General features: G+C 46.2%; 3 protein-coding genes across 3 annotated transcripts in view; 2 read left to right on the top strand and 1 right to left on the bottom strand.

Moving 5' to 3' along the window:
* Positions 1-22500, top strand: part of LOC134882942 (52 kDa repressor of the inhibitor of the protein kinase-like) — a 439430-nt gene that overhangs the window by 370943 nt on the left and 45987 nt on the right. The gene's annotated exons all lie outside the window — the stretch shown is intronic.
* LOC134882930 (E3 ubiquitin-protein ligase RNF123) overlaps positions 1-22500 on the bottom strand; it is a 72892-nt gene that overhangs the window by 21594 nt on the left and 28798 nt on the right. The window contains 1 exon segment of the mRNA XM_063910961.1: positions 2184-2422. Within this exon segment, the coding sequence (XP_063767031.1) occupies positions 2184-2422 (239 nt within the window).
* On the top strand, positions 5511-9459 carry amigo3 (adhesion molecule with Ig-like domain 3). Its single transcript, XM_063911548.1, has one exon. It carries the CDS (start codon positions 6413-6415, stop codon positions 7946-7948), a length of 1536 nt encoding a protein of 511 aa, XP_063767618.1. The 5' UTR covers positions 5511-6412; the 3' UTR covers positions 7949-9459.

Genomic DNA, 22500 nt, shown 5'->3' with positions numbered 1-22500 from the left:
AAATCTCTAAATGTTTTTTACTCTCCAGAAACTCTGGAACAAATCAATATTATTCACAACATTTTTACTTTTAAAATAAAAAACTCAAATGTTTTTTTCCCAAAATTCTCAAAAATCGACCTTCGTCTCGTCCTGTCAGAGAGAGTTATCCTAAAGTGTCCCCATGAGCTTCAACCTGCAGTCCGGCTCAGATGTTCTGGTTCTTCTCGTAGCTCCTCATCAGAGCATCTGCACCTCCAGACTCTACAGTGTTATTAAACACGTCCTCAGATCAGATTTACTGTCTCACGTCCTCCTGCAGTCTCTCCCAGAGGATGCTGTGAATCCATCCCCTCAGAGCAGCTGAGGATCACCTCTGATAAACTCAGTTCATAAAGTCAGAGCGAACAGGAAGGACTGAGACACCAGGGTTATAACAGGAAGGACTGAGACACCAGGGTTGTAACAGGAAGTGGGAAAGGGGCGGGGCTACATAAGGAGGACATGGTCTCTATGAAGACACTCTGCAGGTCTTCCGGTTACAGACAGTCCTGTGAATGCCTCCACCATTCATCAATAAATCTCTTATCTTTCCTGTTTTATGGAGAAACGTGTCGATAAATCCTCTCAGAAACCACAGAAGAAGAGGCGCTGACCAGGGGTCACCTTTAATGGAGGAGAGGAGGCTGAAGGAGTTTAGGATATAAATCATAAACTCCTTCAGCCTCCCCCGCGCACCGACTGTCGCTGGGTTCAAAGGATTAGAAAGTTATCAAGTGGATCTCTGCAGATTTCCAGAGTGCCAATAAAAAACTGGTCAGGTGACTCTCCTGTAAACACACCTGTAAACTGGTTAGTGTGTCAGGTGACTCTCCTGTAAACACACCTGTAAACTGGTTAGTGTGTCAGGTGACTCTCCTGTAAACACGCCTGTAAACTGGTTAGTGTGTCAGGTGACTCTCCTGTAAACTGGTTAGTGTGTCAGGTGACTCTCCTGTAAACTGGTTAGTGTGTCAGGTGACTCTCCTGTAAACACACCTGTAAACTGGTTAGTGTGTCAGGTGACTCTCCTGTAAACTGGTTAGTGTGTCAGGTGACTCTCCTGTAAACTGATTAGTGTGTCAGGTGACTCTCCTGTAAACACACCTGTAAACTGGTTAGTGTGTCAGGTGACTCTCCTGTAAACACACCTGTAAACTGGTTAGTGTGTCAGGTGACTCTCCTGTAAACACGCCTGTAAACTGGTTAGTGTGTCAGGTGACTCTCCTGTAAACACGCCTGTAAACTGGTTAGTGTGTCAGGTGACTCTCCTGTAAACACACCTGTAAACTGGTTAGTGTGTCAGGTGACTCTCCTGTAAACACACCTGTAAACTAGTTAGTGTGTCAGGTGACTCTCCTGTAAACACACCTGTAAACTGGTTAGTGTGTCAGGTGACTCTCCTGTAAACTGGTTAGTGTGTCAGGTGACTCTCCTGTAAACTGGTTAGTGTGTCAGGTGACTCTCCTGTAAACTGATTAGTGTGTCAGGTGACTCTCCTGTAAACACACCTGTAAACTGGTTAGTGTGTCAGGTGACTCTCCTGTAAACACGCCTGTAAACTGGTTAGTGTGTCAGGTGACTCTCCTGTAAACACGCCTGTAAACTGGTTAGTGTGTCAGGTGACTCTCCTGTAAACACACCTGTAAACTGGTTAGTGTGTCAGGTGACTCTCCTGTAAACACACCTGTAAACTAGTTAGTGTGTCAGGTGACTCTCCTGTAAACACACCTGTAAACTGGTTAGTGTGTCAGGTGACTCTCCTGTAAACTGGTTAGTGTGTCAGGTGACTCTCCTGTAAACTGGTTAGTGTGTCAGGTGACTCTCCTGTAAACTGGTTAGTGTGTCAGGTGACTCTCCTGTAAACTGGTTAGTGTGTCAGGTGACTCTCCTGTAAACTGGTTAGTGTGTCAGGTGACTCTCCTGTAAACTGGTTAGTGTGTCAGGTGACTCTCCTGTAAACTCGTTAGTGTGTCAGGTGACTCTCCTGTAAACCGGTTAGTGTGTCAGGTGACTCTCCTGTAAACACACCTGTAAACTGGTTAGTGTGTCAGGTGACTCTCCTGTAAACTCGTTAGTGTGTCAGGTGACTCTCCTGTAAACTGGTTAGTGTGTCAGGTGACTCTCCTGTAAACACACCTGTAAACTCGTTAACGGTGACTCACATGCGTGCAGGGAGAAGTGTTTGCGTTCTGTAGAGTTGGTGTTCGCAGCAGCTGACGGGATCGCAGGAGTCACAGTCGAGCCCAGAGAGGCAATCACAGGTCGGGAGGAGGAGGAGGGGAGGGTGGACGAGGAGGAGGAGGAGGAGGAGGAAGAGTCGGCTGCCTCCCCCAACAGGTGCTGGATGGAGTGCAGCTGGAAACACGGGTCAGACAGCAACACTGAGGAGGCCCGGGAGATCCTGGGGGAGGAGAAGGAGACACGTTATTAAGATGTGAGGTAAGAAAAACACCAGAAGAAGAACTGAGTGAACTATCCAAGCTCAGCCACACAAGCAGCAGGGTATTAGTGTTTCACGACTACGGTGTAGTGAGCAATGAAGGGAACACTTCACAGGTTCCTCAACAATGCCAGGGGTTAGTGTAGATAACGCTAACGTCAGTTCTGGACTAAGTTAGGCCCCGCCCACTTTCAGGTGAAGGTCCTGCATTAAAGTAATCGTGTCTTCAGGTCTTAAAGCTGCTGACTCATATATCGCACCTCCAACAACGAATAGATCCAGAGCTCCGGTTCCTTTACTTCCTCTCCAGAAGAAAGGAGAGTAAAGAAAGGATCAGAAATCTCAGTCTCAGTGTCAGCCTGCTGCCTGCCACTCGTCCCCCGCAGACCCCCCGGACATCCATCCCCTCTTTATTCTCTGTAAGCTGTCTCTGCGTCTGACCAGACATCTGACCCATCTCCATATCTCTGGACTCAGTAAACCCTTTCTGACCCACAGACAGATTGTTTCCTGGCAGCACTTTAACATTTCAGGGGAAAATCTGCATTTTGGTTTGAGGGGGACGCCCCCAGTGAGGGGAGCAGAGACCCTGATACCGGTGCAGACTAAAGCCTGGATGTGATTGATGGATTTGTTTAATGTTATCTTGAATGGAGTTTAAAATGTAAAGGCAAAACATTTTTAACATTTCAAGAAAACTGACTTCTAAGATAAAAGTTGGGTTTAGAAAAATAGTTATTTTTATCAGGAAATGTTTTAGCTTCTGGTTTTATTTTTTTAATTTGATAATAAATATAAATAATAATTAGGTTAAGAGTTTTATTGGAAGAAGAAAAACATTCGAATGGATTTGATGTTTGGACGGAAACGTTTGTAGTACCAGCTTTTTCATCCTGCTGGAAAGTTAACACCAATCACGTTACAGCAGAGACAACAGACCGCTCGTTAATGTGAGGAGCTTCAGAGCCTGAACGTCACCGGAGAAACACCGAGACCTTTCCCTCCGAAATCTGCTCTGACCTTTTCATTACAGCCGCCATGACACTTCACACAGAGAGCCTCCTCCCCCCTGCCTCCCCCTTTACTCAGTCTTTGTAAAGAGGGAGCGAGCGCCGGGATGGAAAATATCAACGATTGTGTTTCCCGTCTTTAATTATGATCCGACACAAGGCCAAAGAGCCGAGGAGAATGAGTCAGACAGGAGGGGGTCTGGGTGATGGACAGGACCCACTAACCCCATTATTACTAGTATAATGACCCCCGTCAATCAAAGGAACACATTAAGTCGTACCCTCTTAAATGTTCAAAGTGTTTCCCCAAAAACACAGAAACATGATCTCGTCGGTTTTCTGAAGTTGGTTTCCAGACACTAAGACAAGTTCAAGGAAGTATGGGGATCGAACCAGCATCGTACGGCTTCCAGACAGCTGTCGGGTCCACGTCAGGAACTCAATTATCCAGTTAATTCAGATCAGATGAAACAGGCCAACGCATGAGTCCTCAGCCCAGGCTGCTCCCTCTCTATATATCAGGTCTCTCTGACCCCTCAGAGCTTCACATACTACGAGTCATTCACACCTCGTTCATGCAGAGCAGCACCACTCACACACACACACACTCACACACCGTTGGCCATCGGGAGCACCTCAGGATTTAGTCTCTTGCCCAAGGACACACTTCCAAACACTGGGAGCGCTTAGAGCTATAACCACTCCCATGCAGCCCAGTGTGCACAGAAGAGGAACATAATGCAGCCCCCCCCCTCGTGTTCTTCCTCGTGTTAACGGGTGATCTGTTTAGCAAGTCCACAAACAGACGGGGCTGAGAACCCCCTCAGGAGGAAGGGGTCGTGGTGCGTCTAAAAACAAAAGCCTCGGTCCTGTCGGCGTTTCTGACTTCGAGTCCACATCATGTACACATAAACAACCCGAGGAGGTAAACAGAACCTTCAGACAAACACATCAACACTAACCCAGTGAACATGTGGTGTTGCAGGGGAGATTCTGCATGTGCCCCCCGGACCCAATATTTACTCTGAGTTTCTGTTCAGACGTTTAGTCCGGAAATCCATTTTCCAATTATTCTGACCGCCCATGAATGCATCTCACACCTCCCAGAGTGAACAGAGTCTCTGGTCTTTATTGACCCGTCCTCCAATCAGCCAGACTTCATCTCCGCTCCGAACGTCTCGCAGGTCTTCAGGAGGTCCTGCTACCTGAAGACCTCCTGAATAAAATGTATTACTATTATAACCCGACAGCTACGTATTCATCTTCATCTTTTGGATGAGCTTTTTATTCCCAACTCCCCCTTTAATGCGGTTTACTTTGTTTACATGGTTAATAGTTGTACTCATTACTATTGAACAGATGTATTAGCTGCATTTCCTTTAAGTTGGTCTTTATTTTTCAAACCTTCATTCTACTTATTATTATTTGATATATTTCGATGACATAAACCTTGTTGTAGGTTATTGTAGAGGGATCACTATTTCTTTGATTTCATCTTTATTATCATACCTTTACCTTCCTGTTGAGGAAAAGTGCGATATAAATAAACCTTTATTATTATCATTACGATATCTTTAAGATGACGCCCCGACCGTCTGTGAAGAACAGAACACCGGGGTGGAATTACTCGGACTAGAACCGGATGCATTCATTCGTCCTCCTTTAGTCTCCAGAAAACTCAAAGAGATTTCCAACCCGAGCCGACAGCCGAGAGAATCACACCAGCAACCTTTTGATCTCCAGACGACTGCTTCACACACACTGATCTGGACACACACACCAAGTTATCTGAACACACACCCTCAGGATGTTTGCTGAGGAGATTCTCCCTCCCCCCCCACCCCACACTCTGTAATGAGGGAGAAAACAACAGAGTGAGTGTGACAGGCTGCAACAGAAATAGAAGGAAAGCGAGTGAAAGAGGAGGGTCTGAGGGGCGGGGGGAGAGAGAGAGAGAGGGAGGGGGGCCCACAGCTCACTACTACAGGGGCGAGAGGAGGACGGAGGCAGATCACAACTTCCCTCTGAGAGATCTCTCCTGCAGGAGCACGATGCTGCGTTAGCGGCATGAGGACAGAGGGACAGGAAGGGACATTACGCTGGATCAAACCGAGCCTTTGAACATCTCTGGAGAGGGAGTGAGGCGTGAAATGAAAAGGCGTTCGACCCGCTGATAAAGTAATCAGGAGTGTGTGTGTGTGTGTGTGTGTGTGTGTGTGTGTGTGTGGCAGTGATGGGATAAATGGATCTGCAGGAGGTGAGAGGAAGTCTCCGCGCGGTGTTTGGGATAAAGCCCACGACGGAGGAATATCTCTCGGTGTGAATCCACTCTCTGCCTGCCGTACGCTCGGTGTATCCTCTACAACACCTGCTGGGCTGGGTTTGTTTCCCCAGCCCCCCCCCCGCGACGCTCCCTGTGTTTACCCTCCAGATGGATGCATGTGCGATCGCCTCATTCAACATTAACCCACCAAACAAGCGAGCGTGTTGTTGCCCTGAAGCCTGACTGCAGCTCTCCGTCTGACAGGAGTTCAAACGTCTACAGCGAGGCGTGTGAAGACTCGGGAAAAACAGGAAGTCCAGAGCTGCGACTGCAAACCACTTCCATCCCGACTCTTCTGCTGTTTACTGACTAATGGATTCTTGTCAGGATGTTGGTCTAAACCCAGAGGGGATTTACTCCGACCTGAAACCGAGAGGCTGGAAACTACGACTCACTGACTAGCAGGAGACTATTCCATTTAACGGCTTAGAGTTTAGTTTGATGGACGTCAGGGTGGATGAATCCAAGAATCAGAAAACCTTTCTGCCTGCAACAGAGCCAAAGGTAGCATAATATTCATTAAGAGGCATGAAATATTAAAGAAGAGAATAGAAAAGAGAATGTGAAGCAGGCTAACGTGTGACAGCTATAACCCGGGTCAGACTAATCGCTGGCATCATGCAGGGCGTGGAGGCATCATGGTGCTCCGTGGTCCTGCTGTTAGTCAGTCTCCCCCGCCCCATGCAGGCCTCCCCCTGCCTCCCTCAGGACTCCCCACCGGCGTGCCTCTGTGCCTCAGACATTCTGAGCTGCACCGACGCCGGTCTGATCCGCCTCCCCGCCGAGATGCCGGTCTCCACCGTCACCCTGGACCTCAGCCATAACTGGCTCCAGCAGCTGGACGGCGGGGGCTTCGAAGGACTCTACCGGCTGGAGACGCTACGGTTATCTCACAACCAGCTGAGCACCGTCCAGCCGGGGGCGTTCAGAAACACCTCTCTGCTGCGACACCTGGACCTGTCGTCCAATCAGCTGCGTACGTTGGAGCTGCACTACTTCCTGGACGTGCCGGCGCTGGAGGAGCTGCTGCTGTTCGACAACCGCATCGTCCAGGTGGAGAACCGAGCGCTGGCGGGACTCGGGGGCCTGAGGAAGGTCTACCTCAGCCACAACCGACTCACCAACTTCCCCTTCTTCTCCCTGCACAGCCAGCCTAACCTCACCACGCTCGACCTCTCCTCCAACCGGCTGAACAGACTCCCCCTGCAGGAAGTCTCTGACCTGCCGGAGCCGCTGCAGAGGGGCCTCTACCTGCACAATAACTCCCTGATGTGCGAGTGCTCCATGTTACGGCTGTTCCGGCTCTGGGATCAGATGGGCTTCCCCTCTGTGACGGACTTCAAGCAGAACCACAGCTGCCTGCTGTTCGTGATCCCGAAAGCCCACGCCCGCTTCTTCCAACACGACCGCTACTTTGGCGAGTGCGACATGGCGCTGAGGCAGCAGAAGGGCAACGTCTCCGTGAGGGTGGGGGAGAGGCTGCTGCTGCACTGTGTCACCTCGCTCACCGGCCGCAACCTCACCTTCCACTGGTTGTCTCCGAGGCAGGAGTACGTGACGCCGCCTGGGAACAACGGGTCCTTGAGGATGTTCCCCAACGGCAGCCTGGAGATCTCGGAGGCCCGATCCAACGACTCTGGGATCTACTTGTGTTTGTCTCTGGAATTGGAGCAGCGGCGCAACGAGAGCCAGGAGGTGAACGTGACGGTGCTGCCGCTGCACGACGAGCTCCCAGAGCCCTTCAACACTGGCTTCACCACCCTGCTGGGCTGCGTGGTGAGCCTGGTGCTGGTGCTCATGTATCTGTACCTGACACCCTGCCGGTGCCCCCACTGCCTCAGGGGCCCCCCGACCCCGGCCACTGCCACCCCTAGCCAGGGCAACGAGGCCAGGGCGGGCAGCGCGCAATCCTCTATCCTCACCCCCACCCCGCCGGCCACCACCGAGGGCCCCGGACGCAAGGTCAGTACCAACAAGCATGTGGTGTTTCTGGAGCCAATCAGAGAGCAGCAGAACGGCAGACTCAGGGCAGCACCGGGGGGGCATCTGGGTCCGGGGTTACTGCTGGGGGCTGAGCAGCAAACAAAGAACCAGCCGAGGGAGGCGGACTCCGTCGTATCCATGGTCCCCGACACTCCCGTCGTGCTGCCTTAGCATGCTAACGAACAGGGTGCTATTCATTATGCTAACAAGGACATGCGGTGCTAACCGTCCGGCAGAGCTTAGCTTTGTATCTAGAAATAAAACAGTTCATGTTTTACTAACATTTCACAGCCCAGAATCGTCGAACAGAGACGCTTATTTGCGATTTACATTCGTGTCCAAACTTAAACGCTCAGTATAACGGTAAGGTAGGGTGACCAGATTTGAGGTGGCGATTGTTGGGGGGTGGGGGGAAGCGCCAGTCAATTTAAGTACACACTTAATGGTCCCAACAGTGAAAACCGGGCGTTTTCATGAATTTATAAACCCCCCCGGACAGGACCTAAAAAGAGGACATGTCCGGGCAAAAGAGGACGTTTGGTCACCCTACGTAACGGGATCAAATTGCGAATTTCAACCCAGTGCTAACAGGAAAGCTATTATAGTTTAAATCTGTAAAGTGGTGAAAGAAGACACGCAGAAACCTTCCAAAGTCTTTGTTGTTCAAGGTTATTTCTTCGGGGGGCAAGGTCTGGAATCTTATTCTGGTTTAACTTGAACCAAATGCTGACAGACAACCTGACTGAGCGGGTCCAAAGCATGCGGAGGACCTTTGACTTTGTTATTGTAAAGTATCCACCGTGATATTCACCCGGCGTGTTTCCCACCTCGGGATATATTAACGGGCTCTTTCTGACTCCATGCTAACACCTCACTGTAGATCTGAAGTCTGAAGCTTGTTTAGAAACTTTATACGTAATCATTTTACAACCACCAGCTCACGGGAGCTTGATTCAGATGCGTCGAACTAAAAGTTCCTCAAGTATTTGATTGCGTTTTTATAGAGGGCTTCATTCGGAGCTCGGGTGTTTACAGGAAGATCCTCCACCATTAGCTTAAGCATTAGCATTAGCATTAGCGTAATGAAAAGCACCGCCACACCTCACTATCTCCCGCCTCCTCCTCACCTCTCCCCCCTGCACCAGACCGGAGCAAACCACTGATCACACACTCACACACACTGTTGTTTGCCCTCTTAAGCCTCACCATGACCCAGTGCACTGTGACGGGCTCGCACAAACAACAGCAGACCAAAAACCAGAAAGCAGCCGACCTCGGGAGGATCTGCGAACACTGCCTCAGCCCGAGTGACAGAGTAGAGCATGGACGGTCCCTTTAAAGCACGGCTTGTACCTTTAACAGACATTTGCTGCAGATGCCTTCCACAGAGACCGAGAGAAACAGCTTTTTCTAGAGCTTTTTAGCATTTATGTTTTCCAGTCCGAGCCAAAGCAACATGCGCAGTGTAGCTCTGTCCCCATGTGTTCACAGTAGAAGAAGAGCTTTTAAGAAGTAGTAAACTGTTTAACCCCCCCCCCCCCATCATGATCACTGTCGGGAAACAAAGGGAAATGAATGAAGATCATTAACGCTGCAGGAGAACAGCCATCGTTTGGAGACTTTTTACAGGTTTTATTTTCCTGCGTTGTGAAAATGCAGCAGGACTAATGGACAATCAGGGCGGCCATGTTTGTAGTTTTAATGTCTTCAATGTAATCACTGCACCCCCCCCCCCCCCCACACCCCCTCACTGTCTTTACCTGCTGTTAATAAAACCTCTGTATCCTGACTGCTGCCTCCTTATTGTTACTGTGTGTGTGTGTGTGTGTGTGTGTGTGTGTGTGTGTGTGTGTCCTACACTGTGTTAATCTCACTCCTCCCACTTTACTGAATTATCTCAACACATGCTGCAGAAAAATATGAAATTCTCAGGATTTTTAAAAATATGAATCAAAGAAGCACAACAAACTATCCTCAAAAGATTTTCTGATTCCATGAACTTTAACATTCCAACCAACTGAAGATAACGACCAGATATTCATTAGTGTATCTCTTTAAAGGTTTGTGGTATTTATGGAGGGAAAAACAACTTCCAAGACACAGTGACATCACTATAGAACACTCGCGCTCCTGTTGGCCAGCGCTCCACCACATTATACGTGATAGGCTAAGGGGCGGGACATATCTAAGGAGTTGACCAATCACAACAGAGTCGGCCAGCTAACCAATGATATGATACCACTGATACAAACCTGAACACCAGCAGGAGAGGACTCTTTAAAGTAGAGACTCTACATACTGATATACACCTGAACATCAGCAGGAGAGGACTCTTTAAAGTAGAGACTCTACATACTGATATACACCTGAACATCAGCAGGAGAGGACTCTTTAAAGTAGAGACACTACATACTGATATACACCTGAACATCAGCAGGAGAGGACTCTTTAAAGTAGAGACACTACATACTGATACACACCTGAACATCAGCAGGAGAGGACTCTTTAAAGTAGAGGCACTACATACTGATATACACCTGAACATCAGCAGGAGAGGACTCTTTAAAGTAGAGACTCTACATACTGATATACACCTGAACATCAGCAGGAGAGGACTCTTTAAAGTAGAGACACTACATACTGATATACACCTGAACATCAGCAGGAGAGGACTCTTTAAAGTAGAGACACTACATACTGATATACACCTGAACATCAGCAGGAGAGGACTCTTTAAAGTAGAGACTCTACATACTGATATACACCTGAACATCAGCAGGAGAGGACTCTTTAAAGTAGAGACACTACATACTGATATACACCTGAACATCAGCAGGAGAGGACTCTTTAAAGTAGAGACTCTACATACTGATATACACCTGAACCTCAGCAGGAGAGGACTCTTTAAAGTAGAGACTCTACATACTGATATACACCTGAACATCAGCAGGAGAGGACTCTTTAAAGTAGAGACACTACATACTGATATACACCTGAACATCAGCAGGAGAGGACTCTTTAAAGTAGAGACACTACATACTGATATACACCTGATCATCAGCAGGAGAGGACTCTTTAAAGTAGAGACACTACAGACTGATATACACCTGAACATCAGCAGGAGAGGACTCTTTAAAGTAGAGACTCTACATACTGATATACACCTGAACATCAGCAGGAGAGGACTCTTTAAAGTAGAGACACTACATACTGATATACACCTGATCATCAGCAGGAGAGGACTCTTTAAAGTAGAGACACTACAGACTGATATACACCTGAACATCAGCAGGAGAGGACTCTTTAAAGTAGAGACACTACATACTGATATACACCTGAACATCAGCAGGAGAGGACTCTTTAAAGTAGAGACACTACATACTGATATACACCTGAACATCAGCAGAGAGGACTCTTTAAAGTAGAGACTCTACATACTGATATACACCTGAACATCAGCAGGAGAGGACTCTTTAAAGTAGAGACTCTACATACTGATATACACCTGAACATCAGCAGGAGAGGACTCTTTAAAGTAGAGACACTACATACTGATATACACCTGAACATCAGCAGGAGAGGACTCTTTAAAGTAGAGACTCTACATACTGATATACACCTGAACATCAGCAGGAGAGGACTCTTTAAAGTAGAGACTCTACATACTGATATACACCTGAACATCAGCAGGAGAGGACTCTTTAAAGTAGAGACTCTACATACTGATATACACCTGAACATCAGCAGGAGAGGACTCTTTAAAGTAGAGACACTACATACTGATATACACCTGAACATCAGCAGAGAGGACTCTTTAAAGTAGGGATATTTGTGCGTCCTGAATAGAGGGGGTTCTTTGTTATAAATGGGACGGCCCTGAAGTCAGGATATTATTGAGCCGCGTGTCGGATTATAAATAAATGTGTTTAATGATTGAAATCAACACCTCCCTGTTCGCTCACCTTCCTCTTCCTCTTCTTCACAGAGCGCCTCTTTATGGAAACACGTTTCCTGTCATTAATCACACGTTTGTTCACAATGTGAGACAGATATGATAAGGACTGTTCGGCCTCCTTTACATCTGCAACATTATTATGAGAGGTAATAACACAAACATTAAAGATAACATTTAGAAATATAAAACAGAAACACAGTTTTTCTAGACTTAATGATTTTCCATTTTAAATATAACTTCTTTATGTTTCATAATTCAACAGTCTTCAGTTTTAGGGTTTTCTAAAACTGAAAGGACGTTTGTTATATTTGCCTGGAAGAGATTTTACTCCACATCTGAGGAGAAGTACTCAGGTCTTGTACTTGAGTAAAGTAGAAGTACTCAGGTCTTGTACTTGAGTAAAGTAGAAGTACTCAGGTCTTGTACTTGAGTAAAGTAGAAGTACTCAGGTCTTGTACTTGAGTAAAGTAGAAGTACTCAGGTCTTGTACTTGAGTACAGTAGAAGTACTCAGGTCTTGTACTTGAGTAAAGTAGAAGTACTCAGGTCTTGTACTTGAGTAAAGGAGAAGTACTCAGATCTTGTACTTGAGTAAAGGAGAAGTACTCAGGTCTTGTACTTGAGTAAAGTAGAAGTACTCAGGTCTTGTACTTGAGTAAAGTAGAAGTACTCAGGTCTTGTACTTGAGTAAAGGAGAAGTACTCAGATCTTGTACTTGAGTAAAAGTAGAAGTACTCAGATCTTGTACTTGAGTAAAGGAGAAGTACTCAGATCTTGTACTTGAGTAAAGTAGAAGTACTCAGGTCTTGTACTTGAGTAAAGGAGAAGTACTCAGATCTTGTACTTGAGTAAAAGTAGAAGTACTCAGATCTTGTACTTGAGTAAAGTAGAAGTACTCAGGTCTTGTACTTGAGTAAAGGAGAAGTACTCAGATCTTGTACTTGAGTAAAGTAGAAGTACTCAGGTCTTGTACTTGAGTAAAGTAGAAGTACTCAGGTCTTGTACTTGAGTAAAGTAGAAGTACTCAGGTCTTGTACTTGAGTAAAGTAGAAGTACTCAGATCTTGTACTTGAGTAAAGTAGAAGTACTCAGATCTTGTACTTGAGTAAAGTAGAAGTACTCAGGTCTTGTACTTGAGTAAAGGAGAAGTACTCAGATCTTGTACTTGAGTAAAGTAGAAGTACTCAGGTCTTGTACTTGAGTAAAGTAGAAGTACTCAGGTCTTGTACTTGAGTAAAGGAGAAGTACTCAGATCTTGTACTTGAGTAAAAGTAGAAGTACTCAGATCTTGTACTTGAGTAAAGGAGAAGTACTCAGATCTTGTACTTGAGTAAAGTAGAAGTACTCAGATCTTGTACTTGAGTAAAAGTAGAAGTACTCAGATCTTGTACTTGAGTAAAGGAGAAGTACTCAGATCTTGTACTTGAGTAAAGTAGAAGTACTCAGGTCTTGTACTTGAGTAAAGTAGAAGTACTCAGGTCTTGTACTTGAGTAAAGTAGAAGTACTCAGGTCTTGTACTTGAGTAAAGTAGAAGTACTCAGTGCTTGTACTTGAGTAAAGTAGAAGTACTCAGATCTTGTACTTGAGTAAAGTAGAAGTACTCAGGTCTTGTACTTGAGTAAAGTAGAAGTACTCAGATCTTGTACTTGAGTAAAGTAGAAGTACTCAGATCTTGTACTTGAGTAAAGTAGAAGTACTCAGATCTTGTACTTGAGTAAAGTAGAAGTACTCAGATCTTGTACTTGAGTAAAGTAGAAGTACTCAGATCTTGTACTTGAGTAAAGTAGAAGTACTCAGGTCTTGTACTTGAGTAAAGTAGAAGTACTCAGGTCTTGTACTTGAGTAAAGTAGAAGTACTCAGGTCTTGTACTTGAGTAAAGTAGAAGTACTCAGGTCTTGTACTTGAGTAAAGTAGAAGTACTCAGGTCTTGTACTTGAGTAAAGTAGAAGTACTCAGGTCTTGTACTTGAGTAAAGTAGAAGTAGCAGAGTGTAGGAATACTCTGTCACAGTAAAAGTATTCTAAATGTTCCTCCAGTGAAAGTAGAAAGTACTCTCCTCTAAATGTACTTAAAGCAGCTGACAGTAAGAGTAGTCATCGTCTGATTGGTCCGTTTCAGAATAATATCTCTGATGTGTTTTATAATGATCCCCTTGCAGCTAAAGGCTCTGAAGGGCTGGCATCATGGCTGTGTAAATATTATGTTAGTAACAGCTGTGTTTGTTACTGGTTATGATGGCAAACTGAAGGGACAGCACGCCATCCCAGAGTCACAAGAGGTCGCCATGTTGAGCACGCTCTGTCTCCATATTTGAGTAAGAGACAGAGTCCACTGGGAGAGAGAAGTACTCATTATCGTCCCTGAGAGCTGAACTCCTGAACTGTGTTTGCTGCACACCAGAGAAACACACGTCTGTCCCGGCCGGTTTGGACTGAGAGGAGGACAGGGAGATGGTGCAGAGAGACAGTGTTTACGCTGACCGGCGGTACAGTTATTGTTGGCCGCGTCCTAAATCAAGAGTCCCGGGATAGGAGAGGAGACAGGAAGAACAAACATGGAGGGTAAAGAGAGGCTATGGGTCTAAAGTTAGCACAGCATGGAGTTCAACAGACACTGAAGCTGGTAGTCAGGTCTTTATGGGATGTAGAGCAGAGGGAAGTATCGGCATGACATGTGCATCAAGTTCTTGGAGCGCTGGGTGACGTTCAGGATCATAAAGCCGGTCTCTGTCTCAGAGTGACTCTGTCTCAGAACTGGAAGTGTTGGTGAGGATATCTGAAGGTTAGCTACGTTAGCGAGCTAGCTTCCAGCGGATCCACAGTGACGTCAGAAGGAGTCATGTGATCACATCGTTAGAATAAGACCAGAAAACATTTCAGGAGAACAACAACAGAGACAGAGACAGCTTTATGATCCTGAAAGTCCCCCAGCGCTCCGGTCCCAGCTGTGTGCGTCTCTCTTTAGTGTCCCCTGGTCTCCAGCTGTGTGCGTCTCTCTTTAGTGTCCCCTGGTCTCCAGCTGTGTGTGTCACTCTTTAGTGTCCCCTGGTCTCCAGCTGTGTGCGTCTCTCTTTAGTGTCCCCTGGTCTCCAGCTGTGCGTCTCTCTTTAGTGTCCCCTGGTCTCCAGCTGTGTGCGTCTCTCTTTAGTGTCCCCTGGTCTCCAGCTGTGTGCGTCTCTCTTTAGTGTCCCCTGGTCTCCAGCTGTGTGCGTCTCTCTTTAGTGTCCCCTGGTCTCCGCTGTGTTTGGTTTCTGCAGCTTTTAGTAAACGCTGCTCATGTTTCCTCTGCTGAATGTTCTCTAGATGCTGCAGATGTTGAAGAGCTGCTGCAGATGTTGAAGAGCTGCTGCAGATGTTGAAGAGCTGCTGCAGATGTTGAAGAGCTGCTGCAGATGTTGAAGAGCTCCTGCAGAGCTGCCTTCATTCTCTAAAACCTCCCGCATCATTTATTCATGGAGCCACAGAGTAAATAAACCCTCCTCTCTCCGTTATCCTCCACCTGCACACACACTGCTGGAGAGCCAAGACTCTGTATGATGTCAATATGTAAAATATTTATAGAGGACATATGGAGTCTAAAGCAGAGATAAAGGTGAGGAGATTTCAAGGAATTTCCTCGAATCGATCTGTAGAAGTTAAAGCAAAGAAAGTGCTCATATATTCAGTATAACAGCATTTTAAGGTCCTTTAATTACCCCAAAAAATCTAAGTAAATGAGCAAAACAACAACTAAATAAAAACAACCTGAAGGTGTTTGTTCCGGTCTGATGGGGGAATAAACAAGTCCTCAAAATAAGAAATATGAAGAAACATTTCATAAAAAACAAGCAGGAAATAATGAGCGGATTAATCAAACATGAGTTTCATTATTAGCTCTTTACTTAGTCCTGTGTGTGTTTAAACTCAATGAGATTCAAGTCACACGGGGAACAGATGAATCCCACTGAGCTGCATTCATTGGGGGGGGGGGGGGCTTATATAGCGTTTAGCTCGAAGTCTGGCTCCATCAGAGCGCTGCTGCCCTAATAAAACTACATTACCCAGAATACACCACAGCTCAGGACAGGATGGTGGACATATGATATTAATGTTCAGAAAGCAGCTCCTCTTTTCACCCTCTGTTTGAAACCAGAGCCCAGTCTGCTCTGATTGGTTAGCTGGCCGGCTCTGTTGTGATTGGTCAACCTGCTTAGAGATGTCCCGCCCCTTTCTATGTCTAGTGTCCAATTGCTTATCCTCTTATAATAACAGCACCACCTTCCTTCTGTCTCTCTCCCTCCCCCCTTCAGTTCTATCCCTCACACCTTTACTCCCAGCTTCAGCCCTGAGAGCCCCCCCCATCCATCATGTTGTTTTTCTCAGAACTCACCCCCCCCTCCCTTTGCTGCAGCTGCTCTGTGGTTTCCACGGTAACAGAAGACTACCAAGAAGACAGGAAATCAGCTTCAGCGCCGACACACACACACACACACACACACACACACACACACACACACACACACACACACACACACACACACACACACACACACACACACACACACACACACACACACACACACACACACACACACACACACACACACACACACACACACAATGCAACTTTCTGACGAGATGCTAACCATTTAAGTGAAATCTGCTAGCATGCTAACCTTTGCTAATTAGGTCCAAGCAGTTCAGATGTTGAGTCCTGATTGGTGGAGAGGAATGTAAACACATGTTTGTTGGAGGAGGTTTTTCCAGAATAATAAAGGAAGTGTGTTTCTGGAGACATAATATTTCACAACAGGGACAAAGAGTGAGCGGCTGCATGAACAACGATCACACATCATTCCTTTTGAAGGACTTCACTTCGCAGGAGCAGCACGGAGGGAAATATCAATAATAAAGACTAACGAAAGCGTCCTGTCTCTCGGATCGTTCTTTATCAAACAACAGCTGAACGTTGGTTTGAATAAAGTTAGGACCTCAGGACCTCTGCGTTAACCCATCCTCATACTGAGAGCAGTGGGTCGAACTGGCACCTCTCCGGTTCAAAGTCCCTACAGACCGAGACCCCCCCTCTGCACGATGCCTCTAACACTGCAGCTGATTCAGTACACACGACGCAGACGGTTTCCATCGGAGGAACTTCCCCTCCTAGTGAAGACTTCTGATGTTCTGCTGTTCCATCACTTCAGCTGTTTCTTCAATTTGATTTATTAACTTTTGTATATGTTATGCTACAAAAGTTAATAAATCAAATTGAAGAAACAGAGGCTGGACCAAAGCAAGGCACCCTGCCCTACACTGCTCCCTGGGCACCGTACATATGGCAGCCCACTGCTCCTAAACAACAACACTAGGATGGGTGAAATGCAGAGACAGCATTTCATTGGCTTGTACCTGTACTTGAACCTAATCTAATATTTGTTCTCCTACATGTTGAACGTGGAGGACTCACACCCTCACTTACTCAGAGAAAATACAATTACACAAATAAATATGAACATGTAATTGAAGTGTTTCGTTGTTTCGACGACACGTGACGATAAACACATTGTAAATAAGGACGCAATATTCTTTAAACCATAAAAACACAGAATAATCCTTTTGATTTTTTACTTTTCAGTCGGAGAGGACGTCTGATCCCCGAGACAAGCCGCAGTGCATTCTGGGTAGACAAGCATCGATTTAAACACACGGAGACAGAGAGCATGATGGGAAGTCAATGTGGGAGAGGGATTGAGTGACAGACGCAGGACAAAAGGACACACACACACACACACACACACACACACACACACACACACACACAGTTATAAAAGCAGAGTATCAGGTTTAAAATCTACATTCCTACATAACTGCAGACTGAGTGAGAGGAGCACCTGTGATTGGCTGTCAGAGAGGAGCACCTGTGATTGGCTGTCAGAGAGGAGCACCTGTGATTGGCTGTCAGAGAGGAGAGTAAATGTGAGATTCTGGAGCAGCGTTCCTCTGGTAGAAAGACGTCTTTACGGAGGCACTGTGTGTTGAACTGGCCGGCAGGGTGCAGAGACACAGGCTGGTGTGTGCAGATTTAAACTGGATTAATAACTCTCCTTCACAACCGCGGGACGCATCTAATTCCTGGGGAACAACCCTCCCCAGAGCCACACATGCTAAGCTAATTAGCCCCGCTCTCAATCTAATCTGTGCAGGCTGCTGATTTCTCTCAGCTAATGGACAATAATTAGCACCATTGATTCTCTGCACAGTGCCGGGGGGGGGGGGGGGCATGTAAACCTCCAACACTCACTAATACTGTATATACGGACAGGAACAGCAGCTCTGAGTTACAGGCGTTACTCTGAGAGCAGGCTTTGATTCAGGTTTCCACTGCAGACTGGAGGCCTGGAAGAGAGGCACTGGGTTTTATTTAATTCAAATGAAGGTTATTTAGATGCACGCCATGCAGGCATCTAATGTGAGCCATCAGTTTGATGTTCAGGTGGAGGCAATCACAGGGCCTCAGTATTTATGATGAAGGCGTGACTCGAACGCGACGGAGGGTTCGGTGTTAAAACACGCCAACGGGACGACAACAAGAAGGGCTGTGTGTTTCCCTGGTCCTGTTGGTCTGCTGGAGCTCCTGCTGCTCTATTAATGCTAACACTTCAACACCCAGGAGAGCTCAGAGCCGTGAGAGAGTGTGTGTGTGTGTGTGTGTGTGTGTGTGTGTGTGTGTGTGTGTGTGTGTGTGTGTGTGTGTGCACAGCATTAAGTCATGAAATTAGTCCACACAGCTGGAGGCCATTCAATTAATCAGCGCTCTCTCTCACTCACACACACACAAACACAAACACAAACACAAACACACACACACACACACACACACACACACACACACACACACACACACACACACACACACACACACACACACACACACACACACACACACACACACACCAATCAGTGTACATGTGCTTCATTAAAGGGTTAACACACACTTTGGTATTCTGTGTGTCCCTGCAGTCTCTCTGTGTGTCAGGGAAACTAATGTGTGTTATTCTGGCCGTGCACTGAGGCTGAGTCATGTCGCGCAGAGACGTGTGATGAACGGCTTCAGCCTGGTGCTGTGTTCCCGGCGCAGGAAGGGTAAAAGTTACTCAAACACGTCGCCTGCTTCATCTACCGACGGTTTCCATGACTGATCACTGAGCTGTGGGATCAGCATCAGTCCCTCTGAGTCAGGAGTTCTGAGAGCATGCTTTCTCCAAGAGTTCGTCTCAACGCATTAAAATCATTCACAGTCGACGAATCGGGAAAACATGGAGGAGAAACGGTGATGGAAGAGACACTCAGACTCTAAAGAGCTGTGTTCATGAACACAGAGAGGGGGCTCTTCAGACGAGCTGGACCTCTAATCAGGTCTCTACTCTACGCAGATTTCTTTGCATCATGAAACGCCTTTTCTACTTCTTTCTGGAAATCTCAGAAAACGTCAGAACTTCCAAAATTGTTGGAGAAAAAGTCAGAAAGTTTAGATTTTCAGAATTCTGAACATCCAGAATGAAATCAGAAATTAGACATTTTTTGAAAATTCAGGATTTTTCAAAAGTTTGGAAAAAGTTGGGATTTTTTAATATTTCTGAAAAAGTCGTAAATTTGAGATTTTTCTGCAGAAATTAACATTTTTTAATCCTCAGAAAAAAGACAGATTTCTGAGATTTAGCAAAAAAAAATCTGAAATGTCAAATTTCCCCCCAAATGTCAGATTTCTGAGCTTTTTAGGGAAAGTACACATTTTGTGATTGAGGAAAAGTCTGAGATATTCAGAAATAATCCACATTTTGAGAACTAGCTAAAAATGTCAGTAAAGTCAGATTTTTAGAATCAATCTGGAAATCAGATTTGTGGGAAAAAAGTCTGATTTTTAAATATTTTTTGGGGGCTTTTTGCCTTTGATCGGAGAGGACAGTGGAGAGGGACAGGAAAGTGGGAGAGAGAGTCGGGGTGGGATCCGGAAAGGACCACGGTTCGGGAATCGAACCCGGGTCGCCGGCATACGGTGCAGGTGCCCCAGCCAGTTGCGCCACGGCCGGGCCGAAACTCAGATTTTTAGATCTTCAGGGACAGTGAACATTTTAGATTGATTTGAATAAAAAAGGGGTTTAGAGATGTTCTGAAAAAGGGAGAGGGAGACCACAGAGAGAAGAATAAGGTCGCTGTAATCAATCTGTATACTATCAACACCACTCTACGGGGCAGAACGGCCCTTCACAAACTCTCCTCCACCCCCCCCGGCCGGAGGACATAAAGTCAATAATGAGGAGACGCAGGAGGACCTGGATCAATGCAGCTGAGGAGTCGCATTACACTGCAGCAGGAAGGAGGGGAGGACAGAAATACAACGTGGTGCCACGATGGAGGAAGAACTCCACCAACAGGAGAGATGCGTTTCCTTTGGATCCAACATACAGGATGGAGAAAGAAGGGAAGCAGAACACTGAAACACTTCTGTGTCGGTTCTAGGATCAGTGTGACCTGCAGCAGAGCAGACAACAGGACACACAGAGAGGAAGAGGCATCTGTGCACGGCTGGATGAGAGGGAGTGCTTGGGTGTGAGCAGAAAGTGCTTCAGCTGCACGGGAGCATTTATCTTTTGTGCACATTAAGCAGGTTTAAAGGGAACACATGGAAACCTATTGCCCTCTGACCTGAAACAGAGCAGGGTCTCTCCAACATCCATCATGCTGTCCCTAAGAGCCGCCGATAAATAAAGTCTGTGTTCAGATCCAGGCGCAATCCTACTGTGCCATACCATAACCACCGTTAAAGTATCTCAAAGCTTCATACGTAGCTATTTAAGTGCTGCTACTCCTTTTTACTGAGTACTATTTGTATCACTAATGTGAGCTTTTGCTCTATATTTAACACTTTTTATTGCACGTCTTTTATCTGCTGTCTCACAACATGTCCCCGCTGCAGGACTCATAAAGGGATTCAGATTCTGAAAGGTCCAATCAAACATCTTAAAATAGCACCACTTATTTTGGGTCCAACACTTCCAGCCTTCTCAGGAAGTCTTTGCTGAAAAGTGTTCAGATCAGATTTGACTTTGTTAACTTTCTAGTACTGGAGTTAAAGAGCTGACTGTATTGAGCTAGAACTGGTGTAAATCTATAGCCGTCCTCCCCTGAGGATGGACCCCCTCAGTGCGGACGGGTTGTTAGATTTTCTCTTAGTAACGATGCTTTAATTGCCATTTATCGGAAATTGAAATATCAGATTCATTTTACCGTAATAGAAACCTGCCTTTAGTCGTGTAGTGCTTAATCAAGGGTCACAGGAGAGGGAGAAGTGTGGCTCTGTATTTCCACATGGAGCTGTTTTTACACTGGGTGGCAGTCTGCAGGACGCAGGTGTTTCAACAGCTCCATGTTAACCGTATACAACACAATGTATTGAATCCCTTGACTTGATTTTCTGAGGTATTTCCACCACAATCCAGTCAAGGACAACAAGAGAAGTAGTGAGAGAGAGCTTGATGTCAGAGGAATCAGCAGAAGAAGTGAAGGTACTGTTTTACTTTGTGGAAGAAATGCGATCATTTCGCACCCAAAGAACATGCTGCTCTTTTTCATTTAGTGACCTCCTCTCTCTCTCTGATCCCTCACTGGTGTAACGTGATGGTGCCGTACAGGTTTGAGGTTATAAAAGCATCTTACACAACGAGACCAAGTCAACCAAAATCTGAGAAAGTACTTAAAAAAGTTCCAGGTACTATCCACATCTCCCATCAAGGAGACCCCAACCAAGGTTGCTTCGAGTGGCTCCCTGCTGTGGAAGCGCTCGTACGCCCCGCTGATAAACTGCATTTCCGTCGATGACTCAGCATGCAGATACAAAAGGCTTTCAGCGGTGAGGACTTCAGGACGTCCATCAACACACAGCTGATGCTCCCCCCCCCCCCCCCACCGGTCAATCCCATAATGTGTGGAGTCCATAATGGCCGCGGTAATGAAGAAAGGTTAAAGAAGAGTCGTTCTGCCTGTCTCCATGTTCTCCATTGCAGAACCCTAATGCTTTCATCAGTACCGTCAGCCCTCACACACATACAGTAAGTGTGTGTGAGGGGGCCGTATGGTACAGTAAGTGAGGGTCATTGACGATGTACAACGTGAGGTCTTTATCATCAACTACTTAAAGACAGCTTTGGATTTAGAGGTATCGAGGTGTGAGGTTTGAGTATTTTCTGACATTTAAAACCCTGAGGTCTTAGAGTGTGAATAACTGTGTGTTCCAGCAGCCCAAGCAGAACCCTCTGTAGAGTTCTGCATGAGCACCCGGCAGCTGAGAGGACAGGAACCCTGGCGCCGCTCAGAGCTTCTGCTGAAACGTCCTGTTGTTAACTTTGGATTCGAAAGATTTAAATAGTTAACGCTTTTCTTTCTTCCTGCTGCTGAACACGCTGCAGTGATCCTCACCATCCCACACATGGAGAAACGTTCAGGAAAAAAGTTGAATTTATTTTACTTAAAGTGTCGCTCTTCTCCCTCCTTATCCTCCCCCTTCTCCGTGTCGCCCTCACTTCTGCTTTTTTTTCTAAATGGCAACTTTTAAAATGTCCCACCATTGTCCTCATTATTCGGACTCCTTGCTGAATGAATAATACTGATCATTTTTAAAGTGGGGAATTAGAGATTTTGGGGAAATGTTTGAACGTGTAATCTCCAGCATTCCCCCGGTACAAACTCTGAACAGTTACAGTTACAGGGTTACGGGTCTGTTCCTGGACAG

Source organism: Eleginops maclovinus, chromosome 20 (assembly GCF_036324505.1).
Source record: "Eleginops maclovinus isolate JMC-PN-2008 ecotype Puerto Natales chromosome 20, JC_Emac_rtc_rv5, whole genome shotgun sequence".
NCBI lineage: Eukaryota > Metazoa > Chordata > Actinopteri > Perciformes > Eleginopidae > Eleginops > Eleginops maclovinus.
This window is presented reverse-complemented; position numbering and strand designations above follow the sequence as displayed.